At 50.0% G+C, this 19,629-nt stretch overlaps 1 protein-coding gene across 18 annotated transcripts in view; it reads left to right on the top strand.

Annotated features, from left to right (window-relative positions):
* Positions 1-10,163, top strand: part of Gtf2ird1 (GTF2I repeat domain containing 1) — a 103,982-nt gene extending 93,819 nt beyond the window's left edge. For 9 of the 18 annotated variants that reach the window (XM_042267646.2, XM_016002333.3, XM_076561001.1 and 6 more), the window contains 4 exons: positions 4,316-4,393; positions 5,037-5,229; positions 7,352-7,389; positions 8,454-9,004. In XM_042267646.2, coding sequence (XP_042123580.2) covers positions 4,316-4,393; positions 5,037-5,229; positions 7,352-7,389; positions 8,454-8,812 — 668 coding nt within the window. In that variant the 3' untranslated portion in view covers positions 8,813-9,004. Of the gene's footprint in view, positions 1-4,315; positions 4,394-5,036; positions 5,230-7,351; positions 7,390-8,453; positions 9,005-9,945 lie in introns of those variants that run through there. The other 9 variants (XM_076561002.1, XM_076560999.1, XM_042267649.2 and 6 more) reach the window with 3 other exon arrangements.
* The last annotated feature ends 9,466 nt before the right edge of the window (positions 10,164-19,629 follow it).

Genomic DNA, 19,629 nt, shown 5'->3' with positions numbered 1-19,629 from the left:
GGTGGATCTCTCTGAGTTCAAGGCCAGCCCGGTCTACAGATCTAGCTCCAGGACAGCAGGAATAAACAGAGAAACCCTGTCTTGGAAAACAAAAACAACCCAGGAAGGATTGCCTTCTCTCCAACCTGGAGCCCACAGCCAAGGCCAGGTGGGTCTCAGAGGGTCAGAAAGGCTGGATCTCCAGCCAGGATTAGACCTTGCGGACAGCATGCCTGGGGAGCCTTTGTGTGCTGGGTCCCTGCTGCCCAGAAACCTGAGCACCCCAGGGAGCTAGAGCCAAATTCTCAGCAGCCCCAGTTTAATCTAGGACACCTCACCATCGACTTCCCAGTTCAGGTTCAATTTCAAGAAATCGTTATGGCAGATTAAGCCCCACCCCACCCCAGTGAGAATTTATTCCAATCACTTGGAGAATAAGAGGGGGAAAAAAATTAAAACTCTTTAATAATAGCGTGCTCCCAAAGAGAAACCCAGAACAGAAATCTCTTGTGGCTTTATGTAGGTTTAAGCTATCACTTCGTATTCTTACGCTCACGTTCATCTCTAAATTGCTTTCCAGTCCGTCCCTGTCCCCGTCCTGTCCCTGTCCCTGTCCTGTCCCGTGTCCCCTTGTTCCCCTCCACCCCTGGCCCAGTTACACCTGGAGCAATTAAATGTGTTTTATGTTTTGGTCTGGCAGTACTCCTTTAGCTGAATTTTACTTTTATATAACTTAATTTTTGCTTGCTTTTTAAAATTATTTATTTATTTATAATTTATTTATTTATTATTTATTTATTTATTTTTAGGTGTGCTGGTGTTTTGCCTGCCTGTATGTTTGTATAAGGGTGTCAGATCTTGGAGTCACAGATAGTTGTGAGCTGCCACGTGGGTGCTGGGAATTGAACCCGGGTCCTCTGGAAGAGCAGCCAGTGCTCTTAACCACTGAGCCACCTCTCCAGCACTTTTTGTTGTTGTTGTTATTGGAGACAGGGTTTCTCTGTGTAGTTCTGCTGTCAGGAACTCACTCTGTAGCCCAGGCTGGCCTCGAACTCACAGAGATCCACCTGCCTCTGCCTCCCGAGTTCCACCACCAGGCCGGCCAACTTAATATTTTCTACGCAAGTTGATTGGCAAATCTTTTCTAACGTCAGTGTATCAGTGAGGAAAGTATTTTCTCTCACATCGTCTGAGGCCCAGGTTGAGATGCTCAGCTGTGGAGAAGGGCCTGCCACACATAGGTGGCAGAAGCCCTTCTTAATGCCATCTACTGTCACCTTCAAACTGTGGAGAGCTTCGGGGAGAAGGGGACCTGAGACAGGCCTGGGAGCCAGTCTGGGGTTGATCTTGACAAGCAAGGAGCAAGGCAAGGGAATGGTCTTTTTTTTTTTTTTTTTTTTTTTTTAGACAGGGTTTCTCTGTGTAGCTTTGCGCCTTTCCTGGAACTTACTTGGTAGCCCAGGCTGGCCTTGAACTCACAGAGATCCACCTACCTCTGCCTCCCGAGTACTGGGATTAAAGGCGTGCGCCACCACCGCCCAGCGGGAATGGTCTTATTTGCCCATTTAGGAACCAAGTTTACCATTTCTGAACTATGATCTTCGATGTTAAGTAAGTTAACTTACATCTATGATCTTACATGAGTTAATTGACTCGGTAGTCTCGGACAAGTTAGCTCACTATGTATGATCATAGATAAGTTAACTCATTCTCTGTGATGTTGGACAAGTTAACAACTGACTTACTCTCTGTGGTCTGGGATAAGGCACCTGACAATCTACAGTTTTGAGGTAGGTTGACTTACTGTCTGGAGGCCATTCGTTCAGGGCCCCTCTGCCCTTCTGTACTTGATTCCCTGAGGCTGGAGGGATATTTTCCTGGCTCCAGCCCTCCTGCCTTCCCCCCTTCCCGCCCTTCCAGCTCCGTCTTGGTCTGGAGAGCTGAAATAATACTGTCCTGTCTCGGTATCCCAAGACGCCACAATTCCAGCCCCAGCCACGCTTCCTCCGTTAATGCTCTCTGTTAATATGGCTGCAGTAATGACTGCCTGCCTTCCTGTCTTCCTGGGAGGTGCTGACCGCTGCCAGGGTGGGGCAGAGAGGACTCTGTGGCCAGATGTCCCACTCCTGGGCCCAGATCTGGCGCTGTGCTTCCTCCTTTATTCCAAAAGGGGCCACGGAGCCACAGGGTGTCTGGGAGGCCCTGACCATTTCCTGGTCTATGGAAACTCAGCCAGGGCCACTGTGACCCACCCTGCACCTGAATGGGTTAAAGATCTCAAGTCCTGCACCCCACATGTGGCTGGAAAGGAACTTCCTATGTTCCCGGGTTCATAATTAAGAGGCTCTGCCACCTCATGAAGTTGAGGGAGCCCTGGAACTTTCTATAAGATTCCAGAAACCCTTATGTAAATGTACGAAGCAGAGGGGCTCAGGGGATGAGTCATTCAGCAAATCGGCACACCCACAGAAAAAAGGACAGCTAGGGTGGCATCCACTAAAAATAGTCCCAGCTCTGGGGAGCAGAGACAAGTAGATCCCTGGTGCTCACTAGCCAGCCAGCCAGCCTAACCTACTTGGCCAGTTCCAAAGGAGAGCCTCTCCAAAGATAAGCGTCCCGAGGAAGGGCTCCCCGGGCATAAAGGCGTGAATACAAACACACAAAAATCAACTTCTGAAGACCACTTGAAAGGATGATAAATGGCGCTGGTGGCGGCACTGGTTACCGCTGAAAGGTCGCGGTCACAAAAGAACCCAGTGTTAGTTTTCAGAACTTTATTGGGGGGGGGGGGGGGAGAGCCAGGCCTGGAGAGAGAGAAAAATGGTGGGGTGGAGGGAGAGGGGAGCAGAGCAGAGAAGGTGTGGTGTCTGCATCCAGCTTTTTTGTTTGTTTGTTTTTGTTTTTTTCCAGATAGGGTTTCTCTGTGTAGCTTTGCACCTTTCCTGGATCTCGCTCTGTAGACCAGGCTGGCCTCGAACTCACAGAGATCCGCCTGCCTCTGCCTCCCGAGTGCTGGGGTTAAAGTCGTGCGCCACCACTGCCCGGCATGACCTCCACTTGAAATGCCACGATCCACGTGTATTCCTATATACACACAAAATGAATTAATTAAAAAAGCAAAAACCCTGGGCCTGGAAAGATGGCTCAGGGGTAAGGCGCGTGCTGCCAAGCCTCATGACCTGAGTTCGATCTCCAGGACCCGCATGGCGGAAGGCGAGAACCAACTCCTGCAAGTTGACCTCTGACCTCCACTTGTGCACTTGCTCATACATAAATATATGTAATTAAAAAAAACAAAACCACAAATCTTCCACTCCAGGTGTGGTAGGGAACATGACCAGCACTAGGAAAGCTGAGGCTGGAGGATCCCGAGATTGAGGCCCAGCTGAAAACAGAAAACAAAAGCCAATGGACTTGGATTTGGTGGTGGTTATTCTATGTTCCTGTTTTCAGTCTTGTTATCCATGAAAAGGGAGGTAGTAGTGTGCGAGCCATAGGCAGGAGGGAGGATACGGCTTTTTGTCCCTCGTAACTTGCCGTCTCTGCACACCACAGACTCCTAAGAACGGCCCCTGCTTCCTGCAGGAGGCAGCCTGGTCCACTCAGGTGGGGAAAGGCCACGGCCAGTCCAGGCCCTTGAACCTTACCCTGAGATGGGGCACCGTAACAGCCCAACATTGCTGCCAAGCCAGATATCATGGCTTCTACGAGCGTGTGTGTGTGTGTGTGTGTGTGTGTGTGTGTGTGTGTGTGTGTGTGTGTGTGTGTGTATGTATACACACATGTGTTCCTTAAGACAAACATGGTTAATTTTCAGGCTAACGCAGTGGGTTTGAAAGAGTGTCCCGTCACACTGTTTCTGGGGGCTATAACTAGTATCTGCTACACTGTTAGCTCCTCTTGGGGTGCTCTGTGCCTGTCCTGTGGTAGAGGTGCTGCTTGGAAAATTCAGGTGGATGGAAGGATGAGTTGGTATGTAGATGGATGAATGGGAGGTGAGTGGGTGGGTGTGTGGGTGAATGAATGGGAGGTGAGTGGTGGGTGTGTGGGTGGATGAATGGGAGGTGAGTGAGTGGGTGTGTGGATGGATGAATGGGAGGTGAGTGGTGGGTGTGTGGATGGATGAATAGGAGGTGAGTGGTGGGTGTGTGGATGGATGAATGGGAGGTGAGTGGGTGGATATGTAGATGGATGAATGGGAGGTGAGTGGGTGGATACACTCATGAGACCACAGCGGCCTCAGTAGAGAAGGCAGTCTCTGGAGAGTCTGCCCAGCAGGCCAGGGCCACACGGGAGCAGCGTGTGCCGGCCCTATAGTCCGATTGTCTCCCTGCAGACGAGGATGACGCCAACAGGCTCGGGGAGAAGGTGATCCTCCGGGAGCAGGTGAAGGAGCTCTTCAATGAGAAATACGGTCAGTGCCCCTGGGTGGCCGGGGTGGGTCGTCAGGGCAGCTTGCATGACCACGGTGACGGATGACATATGTGTTAGTTACTTTTTTCTTTTTTTTTTTTTTTTTTTTTTTTTTTTTTTTTTTTTTTTTTTTCTTTTTTTTTTTTGGTTTTTCGAGACAGGGTTTCTCTGTGTAGTTACTTTTTTCTAATTGCTGTGACAACATACCCCACTTAAGGAAGGTAGGGTTTATTTTGGGTCACAGATTAAAACTAGTCCATAGGGCAAGGACGTGAGGCAGTTGGTCACGTCTGCAGTCGGGGAGCAGAGAGAGACCAATGCTGGTGCCCAGCTCACTTTGTCCATTTTAATTCAGTTCTGGATCCCAGCCTCTGAGATGGTGCCACCCTCATGTAGAGTGGGTTAACCCAATCTAGAAACTTCCTCACATAGAGATGTGCCCAGAGCTGTGTCTGTCTCCTAGGTAGTCCTGGAACCCGTGGGTGATCAATGTGAACTATCCTAACGTATGTGGATGATCAATATGCTGACCCTGGGGTGGGATGGTTGCTGAGTTGGGCTGTCAGAGTCACGATCCTCTCCCTAGAGTGTTTCACCTTTTGACATGGGGGCATCTCTCTCTGGTTCTGACCTGTGCTCTCTAGGAGAGGCCCTGGGACTGAATCGGCCTGTGTTGGTCCCTTACAAACTGATCCGGGACAGCCCAGATGCCGTGGAGGTGAAAGGCCTCCCGGATGACATCCCCTTCCGGAACCCCAACACCTACGACATCCATCGGCTGGAGAAGATCCTGAAGGCCAGAGAGCATGTACGGATGGTTATCATCAACCAGCTCCAGTGAGTGCCACAGGGCAAGAGCTGTGGGGGAGGAGAGGGTACCACCCTGGCCCAGGACACCATCAGCAGGCTCAGCCAGGGGTCGGAGAGAGAGAACCCTGAGTCAGAAAACCAACTCCAATGTTTTGTTGTTGTTTTGAGACACAGTCTCATGTTGCCCAGGCTGGCCTGGAACACACTATGTAGTCGAGGCTGACCTTGAATTCCTAATATTCCTGCTTCCACCTCCTAGATGCTGGGATTACAGGCCTGAGCTAATTTACCCCAGCCCACAATTCAGAATTTCTTGAGTATCCTCTCTGTACTCAAGACGTTGTAGGACAAGGCTGAAGAGATGGCTCAACAGTTTAGAGTACTTGTTGCTCTTGCAGAGGACCCAGGCTCCATTCTCAGCATCCACATACTAGCTCAAACCATGCCTAATTCCATTTCCAGGGGATCCGATACCTTCCTCTGACTTCCTTGGACACTGTGCACAAACATGGTACACATACACATACACACATGCATGCAGAAACTCATACAATAAAATAAATCATTTTTAAAGTTTGAGGTAGGAGCTGGGGAGAAGTCACAATTAGGGCAAAATGTTTGTCATACAAGCATGAAGACCTAGGTTCGGGTCTCCTGGACCCACAGCACGCACCTGTAATCCCACCACAGGGAAGGTAGAAGCAGGAGGATTCCTGGGGCACACTGGCCCTCCAGGCTAGCCAAATCAGTGAGAAATTCTGCCTAAAAATATAACCCAGAGGCTAGAGAGATGGCTCAGCAGGCAGAAATGTTTGCTCCGTAATCATGAGAGCTGGAGCTTAGATTTCGGTGCCCACGTAACACGTGGGGCTTCTCGTGCATGCCTGTGGCCCCACGGGGAGGGTTGAGACAGGGTGGTCTCTGGAGTTTGCTGGCTTCAGGCCTAGTGAGAAAACACTAGTGCCAGCTTCAGGGAGCGACTGTGCCTCCAAGGAATAGGTGGAGAACGGTAAAGAAAGACACCCAGTACCCTCTCTTCTGGCCTCCTCCTGTGCACACAGGCTTGCACACCTGTATACACACATGTAAGTAAATAAATAATTTTTGTTTGTTTGTTTTGTTTTTTTGAGACAAGGTTTCTCTGTGTAGTTTTGGTGCCTGTCCTGGAGCTCGCTCTGTAGACCAGGCTGGCCTCAAACTCACAGAGATCCACCTGCCTCTGCCTCCTGAGTGCTGGGATTAAAGGCATGCACCGCCACCACCTGGCTAAATAAATAATTCTTTAGAATAAAAATAATGTGGAAGGTAACTGAGAAAGACACCCAGCATTGATCTATGCCCTCCACACACATGCATACCATCATGCGCACGCGCAGCGGCACACACGCGCGCACACACACATTCACACAGCAGGTAAAGATGCTTGCCCCCAAGCCTGACAACCTCAGTAAGGTTTCCTGGGACTCTCATCATCAAAGGAGTGAGCTGACTGGACTCCCACAAGTCGTCCTCTGACCTCTACTGGACACACATGCACACATACATGCACCAATTAAATAAATGTAATGAAAACAGATTTAAACAGTAAGAGAAAAAAAAAGATTTGAGGGACAATGGTGTGCCAACGTTTTTCTATAATCCCAGTAACCGAGAGGCAGGAGGAGGAGGATGGGCCAGCCTTGGCTACAGAGCCAGGCCCCGTCTCAAAAGGAAAAGCATTTCAGGGTTTTTGTGCCCTGGTCACTTGAGCCTGTTTTTGGTAGGAGCATATATATGCATGGTGGAAGGTGCTGCTTACCTCCTGAGAGCCAGGGAGCAGAGAGAGGAGAGGAAGGAGAGAGGGAGAGGGAGAGGGAGGAAGAGGGAGGGAGGGAGGAGGAAGCAATGGCACCAGGATCCCCACTGAGGACACGACCACCATGACCTATCCCACCCACTAGGCCCCACCTCGTCAAGGTCTAGTGTGCAGACACACATTAACATGTGGACCATTGGGCAACACTCCCAGGGTATAAAACTATAGCGTGGACTGACCTGGCTGCAGCCACAACCGCTACATCTCAGCTATGGAGAGTCGGTGTCCCGAATCCCAAGGAGCGTGTGAGGAGAGGGAACCACCTAACTGTGGCCTCGCTTCTCTCTTTTTCAGACCTTTTGCAGAAGTCTGCAATGATGCCAAGGTGCCAGGTGAGTCAGAGGCCGGGGAGGCCAGCCTTCTGCCTCCCGGGGACCAGTCTGTTGCCTTCAAAGATAAAAAAAGGCAGGCACGGGCCTTGGGTGGCTCAGGGGATAAAGGTGCTTGCTGCTAAACCTGACGACCTGAGTTCAATCCCTAGACCCCACATGATGGAGAAACTGAGGCAGCTCCTTCAAGCTGGCCTCTGACCTCCATTCATGTGCCACATACACATACATAAATAAATGTTTCTTAAAAATAATAATAATAATAATAATAATAATAATAATAATAATAATAGGTAAGGCTGGGTGTGGATCAGTGGGAGAGTATGCACAAAGTCCTGTTATGATTTCCCTAGCACTACATAAATCGGGTATAGTGGCACACACCTTTAATCCCGGGACTGGGACTGGGGGGAGGGGGGCGGGGAGGCAGGAGGATCAGGCATCAAGGCCAAGTTCAGCTACACAGTGACTTGGAGGCCAGCCTAGACTACGTGAGACCCTGTCTCAGCAAACTAAACCAGAACACTTTGGTGGGAGGTGGGTAGAGGATCTTAGGGCCTTTGAAGGTCATAGGAAGATAGCCCTGCTGAAGATCGAATGATCTGGGGGAGCCAGATCCCTGTACTGAGCCTGTTGGGTAGGTGAGGGGGTATTTTTACCAGCAAGGCAGGCAGGTGACTAGGAGCCAGAAGTGGGACACCTGGTCCTTAGACCTGCTTGGGGATTAAGGCTGGACAAGTGAGCCTCAGCCACTTGGTGGGTAGAAAGAGTCACAGAGGAGCCTGGGATGCTGTGAACGGATGTAGCTTTAGCTCAGAGGAACAGCACCTGCCTAGAATCCCCCAGTAAGGGCCTAGGAAAGAAAGAAAGAAAGAGAGAGAGAGAGAGAGAGAGAGAGAGAGAGAGAGAGAGAGAGAGAGAGAGAGAGAGAGAAAGAAAGAAAGAAAGAAAGAAAGAAAGAAAGAAAGAAAGAAAGAAAGAAAGAAAGAAAGAAAGAAAGAAAGAAAGAGAAAGAAAGAAAGAAAGAAAGAAACCACTAAAAATCTAAAAGCAAGGGCTTTCTCCAGGGAGTTCAGGAGGCCGGCACAGAATGGCCCCCAGCATCCGGCCTCAGCAACTGTTTCTTCCACCAGCCAAAGACATTCCCAAGCGCAAGAGGAAGCGGGTCTCGGAAGGCAACTCGGTCTCCTCCTCTTCCTCCTCTTCATCCTCATCCTCTAACCCAGAGTCTGTGGCATCCACCAACCAGATCTCCCTCGTGGTAAAGTCACGCAGATCCGAACTTCACCCCAGTTCTGTGTGGCCTGTGCCCCACCCTCGGGCAGGGCCGCCCACAGCTCCAGGAACCGGGAGGCACTGGGCTCTGAGAGGGACTCCACCAACCTCAGAGGTGCAGGCGCACCCACTGGCTTTGCCCACGAGATAGACGGAGGGGTCTGTGCCATCAATCAATCGGCGCAGGGCTTGAAGTGTGGGTGTTACCAGCGGTGTGTGTAACTGAGGACAGCGGGAGCCAGAGGGTAGACGGTCACATGACAGAACTCAACCTCCGTCATCTGTCGGCCATGTTGCTGAGTTTGGCCCCTTGCCTGATTCAAAGGAAAACCTATGTAAAGCACTGGGTGTGGTGGCTTATGCCTGTAGTCCCAGTAGTGGAGACGGGGAGGATCAGGGGTTCAAGGCCAGCTTGGGCGACATGAGACTCCGCCTCAAAAGAAAACTGCTAACCAGGGGGCTGGGGGTGTGGCTCAGTCAGCAGGATGCTTGCCTTGCGTGCATGAAGGGCTAGATCCCCAGCATCGCATAAACTGGACCTGGTGGCATACGTCTGTAATCCCAGCACTGGAGAGGTAGAAGCAGGAGGATCAGAAGTCAAGATCAGCCTCAGGACATGAGAAATTTGAGGCTAGCCTGGGTTACATTAGACTGTCTCAACAGAAAGGAAAGGAGGAAAAGAAGGGAGGCTGATTTTAGGATTTCTAGATCCTTTGTGTGCCCCTTCAACTCCATTCTGGATACTTTTTTTTTTTTTTTTTTTGGTTTTTCAAGGCAAGGTTTCTCTGTGTAGCTTTGAAGCCTGTCCTGGACTGGCAATGTAGACCAGGCTGGCCCCGAACTCACAGAGATCCACCTGCCTTTGCCTCCCTAGTGCTGGGATTACAGGCGTGCACCACCACCGCCCGGCCTGGGTACTTCCAAAAGCCCAGAATTTGCATTTTCTGCTACCTTCATTTTTATCATTGAGTTCTCCTTCCCCCGAGAGGTGGTGGGACAGTGTCTGTAGGGTGAAGCTGGCATATGGTGTTTACTGCGCCTGCTCACTCGGCCCTCGCTGGTGTGTCCGATCCACATGTTGAACCCCTGGAACACAGGTCCCGTCCCCCCCCCAGGCTGTACCTGTGTGACCTCAGAGAGGTCTCTTGCCCTCCCTGGGCCTCAGTGGCTACGTCATAAGTAGCATTGGAGTTCTCCCTCAAGGAAAGCGAGCTAGTTTATTCTGGGAGTTCCTTCATGTCACCTGCAGTCCTAACCTGGTCCCTCTGTCCCCCCTCTCTCTAGCAGTGGCCAGTGTACATGGTGGACTATTCCGGACTAAACGCGCACCTTCCAGGTCCCCTTGATTATTAAACCTCAGAGCCGAATCAGGACCTCAACTCAGAAAGACTAAAGGAAATGTAATTTATGTACAAAGTATATTCGGATATGTATCGATGCCTTTTAGTTTTTCCAATGATTTTTACACTATATTCCTGCCACCAAGGCCTTTTTAAATAAGTAAAAAAAAAAAGAAAAAGAAAAAGGAAAAAAAAGTGTTTATTTTTCTGGCTACACGTACGCTTTTGGTGGTGTGGCCCCGGCAGCCACCCAGGGACCGAGTCAGACAAGACACCAACCTGCTCAGGTGCCCCATGCCATACTCTGGAGTCTCGAGTTTCTGGACACTAGATTGGTGGTGTCCGGGGACAGCACTTATTTTCTTTACTGCAGCCGCAGGAGGAGCCACAGAGAGCTTGCCCAGCCTCCACAGAGCCGTGGGTTCCACCCCAGCACTGCCTTTCCTGGGTGTGGTGGTGCACACCTGTGACCCCAGCACTCGGGAGGTCCCGGAGTTCCCATTTGGGGCTGGGGAGATGGCTCCGTGGGTAAAGTGTACCTTCCTTTGCCAGCATGACAACCTGACTTCAGAACCCCGGTATCCGGGTAAAAATCTATGCACGGTGGTGGCGACATCCTCCTGTAACACCGCGGTGGTGGGAGGCTGGAAAGGAGGATCCCTGGAGCCTGCTGGTCCGCTAGCCTAACTGACTGCGTTAGTGAGCTCTGGGTTCAGAGAAGGAGCCTGTCTCCAAAAATAAGATGGAAAGGGATGGCAGGATGGCTTGCTTAGTGGGTGAAAGGTTCATGCCATCAAGCCTGACATCCTGAGTTCAATCCCAGGCTGACTCCTATACATGACACTCTGACCTCTGCACATACGCTGTCATGTGGGAACACACGTACATTGAGTGTGATTTTTAAATTACATATATGTATTTAAATGTATAACTGAAGTAGTCGAAACCATATGTTCTTTGTTGTTGTCGTTTGTTTTTGAGACAGGGTTTCTCTGTGCAGCCCTGGCTATTCCTGGAACTCACTTTGTAGACCAGACTGGCCTCAGACTCACAGAGATCCACTGCCTCTGCCTCCCGAGTGCTGGGATTAGAGGCGCGCGCCACCACCGCCACCTCGGTTTCTTACATAACTGACAATGACCTTGAGGTCTTCCTGTGGGCGGCTCGCAACGCTGGGGTCACAGGCTTGCGCTGTCACGCTCAGCATTCGCTGTCACACTCAGCCCTCTTTCTCTTCAAGACTCCATCATAAATCACCATCCTTTTTACAGAAACTGCCTCTTCCAGTGGAGATGGCTGGCCCTGTGGCACACCTGTCTCACACACACACACACACACACACACACACACAGACACACACACACAGACACACACACACACACACACACACACACACACACGCTAAGAAGGCTGAGGCAGGAGGATCTGGAGTTGAGGACCAGACCAAGAGGCACACTCACCTCGAAAGCCTGATGAGTTGTTCAGTATGAGACCCTGTCTCAACCTACAACGTCGAGTAAATAGAATAGCACACACCTGTCGCCCAGCATTTGGGAAATGAGACAAGAGGATCTGTTCAAGGATATTCTCCTTTAGAAGGTTAGCCTGGACTACTACATAAGACCCTTTCTAAAAAAAAAAAAACAAAAACCATAATCTGGGCCTGGTGAACCTCTGAGTCCATCCTGGTCTACAGAGAGAGTTCCAGGGCAGCCAGGGCTACACAGAGAAACCTTACGTTGGAAAAAAACAAAAACAAAAAACAGGGTTGGCAAAACAGCCCAGCCGTTAGGAGTGTGTGCTGTTTTTACAGAGATGCCAAGCTTAATTCCCGACCCCCACGTCCAGTGGCCCACAGCCGCCTATACCGTCAGCTCCAGAAGTGAATGGCCTGTTCACGTCTACACACATACACATAGTTTAGAGTAATAAAAATAAATCTGTTTTGGTTTTGTTTGTTTGTTTCAAGACAGGGGTTTCTCTGTGTAGTCCTGGCTGTGCTGCAGCTAGCTCTGTAGACCAGGCTGGCCTCGAACTCAGAGATTAAAAGACTAAAGGCGCGTGCCACCACTACCGGCCAATTTTTTTTTTCTTAATGTAAAAAACCCTTAGCTCAACTCCAGAGGCAGGAGCAGGAGCAGGAAAAATCTCTGGGAGTTTGAGGCCAGACTGATCTACATAGTGAGTCGTCTGAGCCCTGCCAAGGCTACATAGTGAGACCCTGTCTCAAATAAATCCCTTAGATCAGGTCACCCATCCCCTGCCGCCACCGCCACACACACACACACACACACACACACACACACACACACACACACACACCCGGGAGGGGCTGCGGGCGTAGTAGTTCAGTGGTGGGGCACCCACATAACACATGAAGCCTGGGATTTTTCTCCCCATTATACTAAGCGCTAACTTCTTGGCACGCCGGTCCTGCGCTCCCCTCCCCCAGCCAGTCTCGTAGCTCAGCCTCACAAGCCACCCTTTATCCATGGCTGGAACCTGGCTTTAGTCTAGATAGGGCCTTGGGTACCTGGCGTCCTTATTCTGGGAGCAACCACTGGCGCCTGTCTGTAGTCTAGACACGCCCCCACCATGACCCAAAGCAACCAGATCAGAGCCCGCGGTTGGAGCCCCGGGGTGGGGCCGGCGCTGGGAAACCCGATCCCGAAGGCTGTGAGCAATAAATACAAAGCCGCACATTCCCCTCGAAGCCCAGTGGGCCTGGGCTGTGGAGACCCTGTCTCAAAACAAAACGGGCCGGGAGAATGTCGCTCAGCTAGTAGAGTGCTTGTCTAACATGCAACAGGCCCTGGATTCCATCCTAGCAGCTGCATAAACCTGGACACAGTTAAACCTGGACACAGTGGGTGGGTCACGTCTATAACCCCAATCCTGGAGAGGGCAGGAGGGTCAAGGTTGGGAGAGCAGTTTGAGCTACATGAGACCCTGTCTCAAAGCAAAAATCCAAAATTAAAAATAACACCCACCAAAAAAAAAAAAAAAAAAGAATTAAGGGTACCCCTCCAAAGCAGTCTTTTGTTGTTTGAGACAGGATCCTGGGTTACCCAGGCTGGTCTCAAACTCATTATGTTGCAGAGGATGGCCTTGAACTTTTGATCCACCTTGCTTCCAACTCCCGAGTGCTGGGATTACAGGTGTGTCTCCACACCTGACTTCATCTAAGAATTATCCTGTTTCCCCCCACCCCCGGTCCTGGTCTCATGTCTCGCCTCCACCCCACTTCCTGGGTCCTGAACTTAGGGAGCTGTGGCCCATCAGAGGTCAACCCCCACAGACACGCCCCTTGCGTCCTGCGCTCCCAGATCGCCCCGGAACACCTTCCTGGGTTCCTCCTCTGCGGAGGCTTCCAGATGCTGTTTATGCAAGCCCTGGAGAATCTGAGCGCGCGGCGCTTTGTGAAGCCATTTGAGTCAAAGCGCTCATTCTTTAATTAAACTTCATTTAACCGCCATCTGTCTCCGTTCAAAACGGCATCGTGTTTTGCAACTCGAAATGAGAATTGTTGTTGGTTTGGTAAACACGTCCCCCCCCCACCCCTCCCAAAAGGAAAAATCACAAAACACTTTCCAAAGTAATAAACGAGGGATGTGAATTGCTGCTGCGCTGCATTTCAAACGTTCTAATTGCCTGGGGATGTGTGCTGGTGGGTGTCTAATCATCCTATATACAAATTCTTTGTATAAAGAGCTAGTATCAATGAAAGGATCGAGATGATAGAAAATGCTAGAATTGGAGCTGACTGAAAACAGTAATAAAGCAATCATCCGCCAGAAACAAGGCCAGGGTGAGGCGGGAGGAAAGAAGCCGGGTGGCTTCGCCACACACCTGTTCTTCAAACCACACCTGCTTCTCTGGGGGGGCGGAGGGGTCTGCTCTCCCTGCCCAGGTGCACCCTGGGTACTAGGCAGATGAGGGTGGGCTTGTATTCTTGGGGGCAGGAGCTTCCCAACAGTTACAACTCCGTAAAATTCTCTCTGCGTCTCTGCGTCTCTGTGTTTCTGTCTCTGCCACCTCTCTGTGTTTTCGCTGTCGCTGTCTTATCTTTGTCTACACACACACACACACACACACACACTCATACATTCATTCCTTAACCCAGCGCTGTAGAAGGCCGTCCTACGAACATAACAGCAGACGTCTTTATCAGGGTAGCTTCGACGACTTCCAAGTCGTCTCCGAGATGGAATTTATTGTTCCGAGGACTGCTGGAATTCTCACTGATACAAAGAGGGGGTGCTGAGGATCCACGGCCCCTGGCTTGATCTCAGACACTTCCTCCTGCACCTCCCATTGTGCAGAGGATGGTATGCCATTCTACCCTGATGGCTTGTGGCCCTTATCGTCTGGGGGCGTGCCGGGAGAACCGCGGAAAGCTACCTGAAGCTGGGACTCCATCAATGCAGCTGAGTGGAGGTTGTCATCCTCTCTGTCCATACTGGGGACTGGAGACTTCAGTATTGGGGCGGCTTTGGACCCCCCTCCCCTCCTGTCAGTACACCCCCCTCATCAGGCTCTGTAGGTGAGCCCAATAAACCCATGGGCTCCACACATCGGGCTTGGGTTAGAATGGTCCTTTGCCTTGTCCAAGCTGCATAAGGAGGCGTAGACGTGACCTGGAGTGTCTACAACACCCAGGCTGACTTCAGTTTCATGACCCTTCTGCCTCAGCCTCCTGAGCTGCTAGGATTTAAGACCTGTGCCACCTCCTGCTTTCGGAGTCAAGGCTTCCTTAGTGATGTTGACTGAGTCCCAGGGAGTCGGGCTTTTATTGTATGAATTACATTTCTCATCGCTGCAACAAAAGACCTCGCAAAGGCAACTCTTTTGGCTCACAGTTTGAAGGCATGCCCCATCATGGAGAGGAAGGGATGATGGCAGGAGCCTAAGGCAGCTGGTCACATGGCATCCACCCTTACGCAGAGATGAATACTGGTTTGGTGCTCAACTCAATTTCTCATTTTAATGCAGTCCAGGACTCCAGCCCATGGGATGGGGCCACCTAAGTTAGAGTAGGTCTTCCCGCCTCAGCTAACCAATCCAGACAGACATGGCGATTCTGTATCCCATCAAGTTGATGAGATTACCTGTCACACTTGCCTTCCACCTGAATCAAGTAATGGGGAAAAGTGAAGGGGGTCAGGAGCCCCCTCTTTTATTTTATTCTTAATTTTTACTGTTTGTGTGTGGGTGTTTTGCCTGCATGTGTATCTGTGTACCGTGTACCTGCCGGGTACATCTGATCTCCAGGAACTGGAGTTACAGGCAGTTGTGAGCTGCCACGTGGGTGCTGGGAATTGAATCAGTACTTTAAATACTTTATTATTTTTATTTATTTATTATTTAATTAACTAAATTAATTAATTTTTTATTGTATGTATATGGATGTCTTTACCTGCATATAGGTCTGTGCACTTCGTGTGTGTCTGGTACCTGCAGAGGCCAGAAGAGACCTGTCAGATCCCCTGGAATTGTAGTTACAGACAGTTGTGAGCCGCCATGTGGGTGCTGGGTACGAAACCTGGGTCCTCCAAAGAAGCAACCGGAGTTCTTCACCCTCCCCTGGAAGCCCCTCCCCTTTTAAAGTATCCATGGCCTGACTCCATGAGAGGAGAATGGGCCTGAGGAAAATAATGTTCATGGTTATCCGTTGGGTGGAAACTGAGGCTTGGTGGCCAAGAGCTTGATTGAAGTACAAGGTCAGTAGAGAAGCCGGGCGGGAGTCACAGCTGCAGAGGAGGAGAATCTTAGGATTCACTAATCTTGTAAAAGTTGATGTGTGGCTTAAAACAAGACACCAGGAGGCTGGAGAGACAGCTCGGTGGTTAGGAGCACTGGCTGCTCTTCCAGAGGGCCCGGGTTCAACTCCCAGCACACACATGGTGGCTCACAACTGTCTGTAACTCCAGTTCTAGGGGACCTGACACCCTCACATAGGCATACATGCAGGAAAAACACCAATACACATAATATTCTTTTTTAAATTATTAAGAAGAAGAAGAAGAAGAAGAAGAAGAAGAAGAAGAAGAAGAAGAAGAAGAAGAAGAAGAAGAAGAAGAAGAAGAAGAAGAAGCAGCAGCCAGGCTGTGGTGGCACACACCCTTGATCCCAGCACTCAGGAGGGAGAGGCAGGCAGATCTCTGTGAGGTCCAGGACAGCCAGGGCTACACAGAGAAACTTTGTCCGCCGCCCCCCCCCCCCCGCCCCAAAAAGAAGTAAATACATAAAAATAAATACATAAATACATAAAAATGTAAAAGCTGGGCATTGTAGCACATATCTGTAATTCTAGCACTCAGGAGGCAGAAGCCAGAAAGAGGAGTGCAAGGTCAAGGCTTGGTTTACATAGCATCTTCCGGCCCAGACAGAGCTATTCAGTGAGAACCTGACTCATTAAAACACAAGCAAGCTGGGGCTAGAGGGATGACTCAGCGGTTAAGAAGACTGGCTGCTGGTCCAGAGGACCTGAGTTCAATTCCCAGCACCCACACGGTAGCTCACAACCATCTGTAACTCCAGTTCCAAGAGATCTGCTCCTCTCCTCTGGCCTCTGCAGGCACCAGGCACCAATCTGGTGCACCAATGTGCATACAGACAGAACACCATACACATGATAATAAAACCTAGGCCAGGCGGTGGTGGCGCACGCCTTTAATCCCAGCACTCGGGAGGCAGAGCCAGGTGGATCTCTGTGAGTTCGAGGCCAACCTGGTCTACAGAGTGAGATCCAGGTCAGGCACCAAAACTACACAGAGAAAGAAACCCTGTCTCAAAAAACAAAAAACAAAAAAAACAAAAAGAAAGAAAGAAAGAAAGAAAGAAAGAAAGAAAGAAAGAAAGAAAGAAAGAAAGAAAGAAAGAAAGAAAGAAAGAAAGAAAGAAAGAAAGAAAAGAAAAGAAAACAGGCCCTGGGGAGATGGCTTTGTGGATAAAGTTCTCGTAATGCAAGCCTGAGGACCCCAGTTCAGATGCCCAGCATCCATGTAAAAGTGGGGTGTGCAAGGCAGTCCTCCTGTATTCCAAGCACTTGCGAGGCAGAGACAGGTCATCTCTGGGATAAACTAGCTAGATTAACCAAAATTGGCCAGCTCCGGGTTCAGCAAAAGTCTTTGCCTAGGTAAATAAAGTAAGGAGAGATGGAGGAAGACACCATTCATCAATTTCAGGCCTCCAAAAGCACACATGGACACACACACACACACACACACACACACACACACACACACAGTAATGTTGTGGACTATTAGTTTAAGATGTGTTACATAAGATGGGTGGTGGTGGAGCACACCTTTAATCCCAGCACTCGGGAGGCAGAGCCAGGCGGATCTCTGTGAGTTCGAGGCCAGCCTGGTCTGCAGAGTGAGACCCAGGAAAGGCACCAAAGCCTCACAGAGAAACCCTGTCTTAAAAAAACAAAAACAACAACAACAACAAAATGTGTCACATTTGTTTGTGCTGTGGAACATTTGTTTAATGACGCAAAGATGTGTTGCATTCTTTTTATTGCATTTGTTTAACTCTGTGACGCTGTGTTACTGTGCCTGTCTGAAACACCTGATGGTCTAATAAAGAACTGAATGGTCAATAGCAAGGCAGGAGAGAGATAGGCGGGGCTGCCAGGCAGAGAGAATAAATAGGAGGAGAAATCTAGGCTTGAGAGCGAAGAGAAAGGACCAAGAAAAGGAGGAGAGAGAAAGCCCGGGGCCAGCCACACAGCCAGCCATGGCGTAAGAAGGAAAGAAAGAATATATCAAATAAAGAAAGGTTAAAAGCCCAGAGTCAAAACATAGTTAAAGAGAAACAGGATAATTTAAGTTAGAAAAGCAGGATAGAAACAAGCCAAGCTAAGGCCAGGTATTCATAAGTAAGAATAAGTCTCTGTGTATTTATTTGGGAGCTGGGTGGTGGGCCCCCAAAGAATTTAAAAAAAAATAACAAAAACAAAAACTCACAGTCTCTTAGAGTGCTCCTGTTTCTGATAACAGTACCACCCACCACCGGGGAGAGACGTGCTACCAGCAGCGCCACCTGTTGGCAGCCTGTGTCCTAAGCAGCGGCTGGCACAGGATAGGAGCCAGATGCCAGGCTCTGTAGTCAAGGATTCCCGGTGTGAAAGTGGAGGCCAGAGCCTGGGGAGACGGCTCAGAGCCCGGGGAGACGGCTCAGAGCCTGGGAAGAGCCCTTGCTGCTCTTGCAGAGGACCTGGATTCCATTCTCAGTTCACAAATACCATCTCCAGGGGACCCAACACCTTCTGGCCTCCTCCAACACCTGCCCACATGTACACACGCAGTCGAACATGTGCACATGAATAAAACAATTAAAAAAAACAAAAGAGCTGGGGGTGGGGAGGGTGGCACACGCCTTTAATCCAAGCACTCGAGAGGCAGAGCCAAGCGGATCTCTGTGAGTTCGAGGCCAGCCTAGGCTACAGAGGTAAGTTCCAGGACAGGCACCAAAACTACAGAGAAACCCTGTCTCAAAAAAGAGAGAGAGAGAGAGAGAGAGAGAGAGAGAGAGAGAGAGGGAGGGAGGGAGGGAGGGAGGGAGGGAGGGAGGGAGGAAGGAAGGAAGGAAAGAAAGAAGGAAAGAAGCCAAATTCTGAATTCTGCCTCTCTGGATGGTGGAGATCTGTTGACAGGTCTATGTCTCCCACAAGCCCGCTGCTTACCAGCTCAGGGATGAAGCAGTCTTAGCCCCTCCCAGGGCTTGGACCAGGCATCCCCAAGGAGTTGCTAGAGCTTCAAGGCAGTGACATGTGACTGCCATCCCAGCACTGAAAAGGGAGAAGCAAGAGAAGTGTGGATGAAAGACCAGCTTTGGGTACATATAGAGTCTGAGGCTAGCCTGGGCTACCTGAGACCTGTCTTAAAAAGCAAAACAACAATAAATACAATACAGGCCTGTGCCACCAGGCCTGGCTAACAAGTCATTCTTGGCAGGAATTGCAATCCATGCAAAATATATTGATTTAGGCTGGGCATAGTGGCTCAGGACTATAACCCAGAACTCTGGAGGTAGAGGCAGGTAGAGCTCTGTGAGTTTAGGGCCAGACAGGACTACATAGTAAGACCTTGGCTCAAAAACAAAATGAAAGCGGGGGCGCTGGTGGAGCTTGCCTTTAATCCCAGCAAGGAGGCAGAGGCAGGCAGATCTTGGTGAGCTCAAGGCTAGCCTGGTCTACAGAGCAGGTTCCAGGACATCCAGAGATGTTACACAGAGAAGCCCTGTCTCAAAAAAAAAAAAAATGTCTTTTTAATTAATTATGGGCTGTGGTGATACACGCCTTTAGTCCCAGCACTCAGGAGGCAGAGGCAGGCAGATCTCTGAGTTTGAGGCCAGCCTGGTCTACAGAATGAGTTCCAGGACAGCCAGGGCTACACAGAGGAACCCTGTCTCTTCACCCCTCCTCAAAAAAATTAAATTAAAAATAATGAATGGCTCATTGGAAAAAAGCACTAGTGGCAGATCGTGACAACAATCTGAGTTTGATCCCTGGGACCCACGAGGCGGAAGGAGAGAACTGACTGTCCAGCTCCACACACACTTCTAATAAATAATTTCAATGAGGAGGGTGGGGAGAAGGAGGAGGAGGAGGAAACCCCAC

The sequence above is a fragment of the Peromyscus maniculatus genome, chromosome 23 (assembly GCF_049852395.1).
Source record: "Peromyscus maniculatus bairdii isolate BWxNUB_F1_BW_parent chromosome 23, HU_Pman_BW_mat_3.1, whole genome shotgun sequence".
Lineage (NCBI taxonomy): Eukaryota > Metazoa > Chordata > Mammalia > Rodentia > Cricetidae > Peromyscus > Peromyscus maniculatus.
This window is presented reverse-complemented; position numbering and strand designations above follow the sequence as displayed.